This window comes from Marmota monax, unplaced genomic scaffold, assembly GCF_021218885.2.
Source record: "Marmota monax isolate L192 unplaced genomic scaffold, Marmota_monax_Labrador192_F-V1.1 WCK01_AAM20220418_F8-fsc00041, whole genome shotgun sequence".
Classification (NCBI taxonomy): Eukaryota; Metazoa; Chordata; class Mammalia; order Rodentia; family Sciuridae; genus Marmota; species Marmota monax.
In genome coordinates this window covers 3,546,877-3,551,108 of record NW_026695238.1, presented here as the reverse complement: position 1 = coordinate 3,551,108, position 4,232 = coordinate 3,546,877, and the positions used below count along the sequence as shown (strand labels likewise).

Here is a 4,232-nt window from a genome sequence, read left to right as displayed (position 1 = left end):
CACTGTTTGCAGAATCGGGAGGCGGAAAAGAAACGCGCTGGCTGCCCCCTTCGGAGCTTGAGGCCAGGGCCCATCCCCCGCGCGTCTCCCGGGCTGCGGGACGCGGGGGGCTGCCGGGTGCGCTTGGCTGTGGCAGGGCGCGTTGGAGACTTTATTGCGATGGGAAGATAAGAGGGGCGGGGGCGGGGTCCGGGGGGCCGAGGCGGCCGCACTTTAATTAAAACGGAAATTGCGGCCCCTGCCCGCGCGGGGACCGGAGGGTTCCAAGCCGCACCGTAGCTGGGATCATCGCTCCAGGACCCCCACCCCCACCCCTACCCCCGCCACACCCGGGCTGCCCCCTCCCGCCAGGCCCTGCCGGACCCGGCGCAGTCTTTTCCTCCCTGTCACCCACTGTCGCCTCGGGCGGGGATCGGTGCCCCCGAAGCGCAAAGCCTGACGCGCCCCCCTTCCCCGCCCCCCCATCTCCCACCGCCCAGTCCCCGGCAGCGATGAGACAGAGCGGCGCCTCCCAGCCCCTGCTGATCAACATGTACCTGCCAGGTACCAGGGACCAGCCGAAGGCTGGAGGCACCAGGACCCTGGGCGGGAAGTCTAGGCTAGGGATTGGGGAAGGGGATTGTGGGGTCCAGACGAAAAGGATGCGATCTGGACACTCGGATTGCAGGGTGGGGGACCGATTGCAATTTAGGACATGCAAGGAACCTTAAAGGTAGATAGAGAGCTCTGCGGTTTCGGTGTGGGTCTAGAGGATTCGAAGTGAGCCGATTGAGAGCCTAGGAGGATGAGACCGGGGGTTCAGGGGCCCAGAAAAGCCTGGTGGGGGAGCAGAGGTCTTCCATGTGGTGGAGGACTCTGTGCTCTAGCCATGCGAGGACGCAGGGAGTCGCCCCTGTGCCCTCAAGGCTCCTCACCTTGGTCCTCCAAACGTTCGCACCCGCGAGACCCTCAAGCGCCCTCCTCTTCTCTTCGAGGGGCTCCGCTCGCCCAAGCTCAGTTGGCGCAATCCCCGCTCGGCTTTATAAGGCTCCAGCCGGCCCCTTCGGAAAACGGATTTCCTTTTTCCTGGACGCGTTTCCTGACTTGGGCGCTACGGAGGGGCTCTGCGCGGCACGCGCCGGGGCCGGGCTCCCGGAGGAGGAGCTGGGTGGCCCGGGCCCCCAGAACACTAGAGACGCTGGAGACTTGGCCCCGGGCCCTTTCGGTCAAGTCCACAACTTCCGCCCGGGTCCGTCTGACTCTTTTCTTCTGCTATCACAGATCCCGTCGGAGACGGTCTCTTCAAGGAAGGGAAGAGCCCGAGCTGGGGGCCTTTGAGCCCTGCGGTGCAAAAAGGTGAGCTGGCCAGTGCACTGGGCAGTTGGAGTGAATACTGGGCAGTGATTGGGGGACTCGGCATGGACCCCAAGAGAACGGCTGCTACTGCCACCGGACAGGGTGGGAGCGATGTGGATTTGGGGTTCTGTAAAGCTTGGAGTCCTGGACTGAATGTAAGGAAGCCTTTGGGGAGACATTCCTTTGGCCTTTGGCTTTTTCATTTTCTAAATCCTAGGACTATTTGTAAGCCATGGCAGGTGGAAAGTATCCTGGCTGCCCAGATCTTTTTCTGTTGCATATAGTTTTCCAGGTTTGGGGACCGGGCCTGAGGGCCTGAGGGCTGCTATCAGCAGCAGGAGGGCAAGCCCAGAGCACAGCCTGGCAAGGTGACCCAGAGAATTACTTCACCTCCAGGCTGGGCTGCTGGTATCCAAAACCCTGCTGGTGCTTCCTGCTTTACCGGCATCTCTGCAGGTCAAGTCTGGGGGTGCAATTGTGGTTGACTCCCATTTTTGCCTGTTGGTGCTGCCCCACCACTAAAATACCAAGTTGAGGCTCGTCCTCCAAGCAACTTCTCTTCCCCGCCCCACCCACCCATCAGCATTCCAGATCTCACCAAGTTACAGCACCTACAGAATGGAGGTTGGCAGCCTCTTTTTCCCCCAAGGAAGGGGACATTACTGCCCAACAGGGACTGGTTTCCAAATATCTGGTGTTGCTCAGCAATTGGTGCCAGATGCACATTTTAACCCAAACCTTCCATTGCTTCCGATCCCCAAACTCAATGCCACACCCAGAGCCAGGTATCTCCTTGCTGGATTGACATGGAGGGATTGGGGTTGAAGTTGCAGGTGAAGGAAGCCCTGGGGATGGATCAAAGCAAGTGGTTGAAAAGGAGGAGAGGTTCACCAGGCTGGATTTGAGGCAATAATCAAACAAATTTGAGGAAAATCCATTTTATTCTAAAAGGGAGCAGGATTTTTTAAAATTTATTTTGAATTGTAGTTGGACACAATATCTTTATTTCACTTATTTACTTTTATGTGGTGCTGAGGATCGAACCCAGGGTCTTCCACATGCAAGGGGAGTGCTCTACCGCTGAGCCACAACCCCAGCCCCCTTTTTATTTATTTATTTATTTTGAATTGTAGTTGGACACAATATCTTTATTGGAAGCAGGATTTGTATCAAGATTTTTCAAGTTTGAGGACCCAAGACAGAGAAGGAAATTCTGGAGAATTTCAGGGAAAAACTTCTGGCCACTTCCTGGACCCAGAAATCTGGAGACAAACTGACCAAGAATGGGAGGACTCTGGGGCCTAGTACAACAGCTTTTCTGTCCTATCTCCCCTCCCCAGAGCTATCCCTTAGGCCCTAGGGGATTATGGCACCTTCCCACACAGGGAGTCCCGCCTGATCCGAAAAAGGAGACCAAAGGGTGAGCACTGTCAGCACAGAGCTTTGCTTACCTAAAGGGGGCTGGGATAGTCTGCCCCTCCTCTCAAGTATACAAGATTTATGTCCTCATTACTGCCTGACATGGTGTCTCAAGGAAGCCCACCACAACACCTCAGGCCGGGTCTAATCCTATGCCTTTGGGTGTCGGCCACTGGTGTGTGGTTGGGCCTTGAACAGTAGTGGCTGGGGTCATCCTGTTGGCCCTTCCCTCTGAATCTCTGGACGTAGCACAGCTGACATGCTGCAGTCCACCCCGGCAGGGCTGCCCGGTGTGGTTGTGTAGGCTCTGCCCTGACCAGCTGAGGAGGAAATGATATCTGGCCCTTGCTCGCCTTATAAGGCTAAGGGCCTTGGTTCACCCTTGCCTCCCAAAGGAGGAGAAGGGTCTTCCCCTCTCTTTCCTCTCCCAAACCATCCGCCCAGGGGGCTACACCTCCTGAGTAAAAGCTGTGTTTCCATTTTTGCAAAAGCGCTACAGCCGCTGGAGACCATCGGCCCATCAGCCCTTCCCTGACCAGTCGCTCTGGCAGCACGCGACAGCACCGCTGGACACGACCCCTTCTCCCCGACCCTGGTTCCCCCCTCCCCGTCCTTTCCCTAATTCCAGCCTTCCCCTCTACCCCGAGGCTGACGGTCCCCTTCTCCACAGGCAGCGGGCAGATTCAGCTGTGGCAGTTTCTGCTGGAGCTGCTGGCGGACCGCGCGAACGCCGGCTGCATCGCGTGGGAGGGCGGCCACGGCGAGTTCAAGCTCACAGACCCCGACGAGGTGGCGCGGCGCTGGGGCGAGCGGAAGAGCAAGCCTAACATGAACTACGACAAGCTGAGCCGCGCCCTGCGCTACTACTACGACAAGAACATCATGAGCAAGGTGCACGGCAAGCGCTACGCTTACCGCTTCGACTTCCAGGGCCTGGCGCAGGCCTGCCAGCCGCCACCGGCTCACGCTCACGCCGCCGCCGCCGCCGCCGCGGCCGCCGCCGCCGCCCAGGACGGCGCGCTCTACAAGCTGCCCGCAGGCCTCGCCCCGCTGCCCTTCCCCGGCCTCTCCAAACTCAACCTCATGGCCGCCTCGGCCGGCGTCGCGCCCGCCGGATTCTCCTACTGGGCCGGCCCGAACCCGGCTGCCACCGCCGCAGCCACCGCCGCGCTCTACCCGAGTCCCGGCTTACAACCTCCACCGGGGCCCTTCGGCGCGGTGGCCGCAGCCTCGCATTTGGGAGGCCATTACCACTAGACGGGGAGGGGGGGTGTGCTGCGCAGCCTCTCCCACTCGCCCAGAGCCTTGCCCAGATCTGTCCACAGCCCGAAGAGGGAGCCCGGAGCTTTCCCCGACGTTCCTTGAACCAGATTTTACTCCACCTGCAGCACCAGCTCCGGGCTGGGGGAAGGATTCCGAAGCCTCCTCGTCCTCCTTAAATGATAGATTTGCCCCTCCTCACCCCTTGTCCCCGACCG

At 59.5% G+C, this 4,232-nt stretch overlaps 1 protein-coding gene across 1 annotated transcript; it reads left to right on the top strand.

Moving 5' to 3' along the window:
• The first annotated feature begins 476 nt into the window (after positions 1-476).
• Positions 477-4,011, top strand: Fev (FEV transcription factor, ETS family member). Its single transcript, XM_046439561.2, has 3 exons — positions 477-543; positions 1,261-1,335; positions 3,425-4,011. Exons 1-3 carry the CDS (start codon positions 492-494, stop codon positions 4,009-4,011), a joined length of 714 nt encoding a protein of 237 aa, XP_046295517.1. The 5' UTR covers positions 477-491.
• Positions 4,012-4,232: the final 221 nt, after the last annotated feature.

Excerpts from the sequence above, each read along its gene's own strand:
- Fev (XM_046439561.2), top strand. The coding sequence starts at position 492 with ATGAGACAGAGCGGCGCCTCCCAGCCCCTGCTGATCAACATGTACCTG. Across the intron at positions 544-1,260 it reads GATCAACATGTACCTGCCAG|ATCCCGTCGGAGACGGTCTC; the intron begins GTACCAGGGACC and ends CTGCTATCACAG. Across the intron at positions 1,336-3,424 it reads GAGCCCTGCGGTGCAAAAAG|GCAGCGGGCAGATTCAGCTG; the intron begins GTGAGCTGGCCA and ends CCTTCTCCACAG.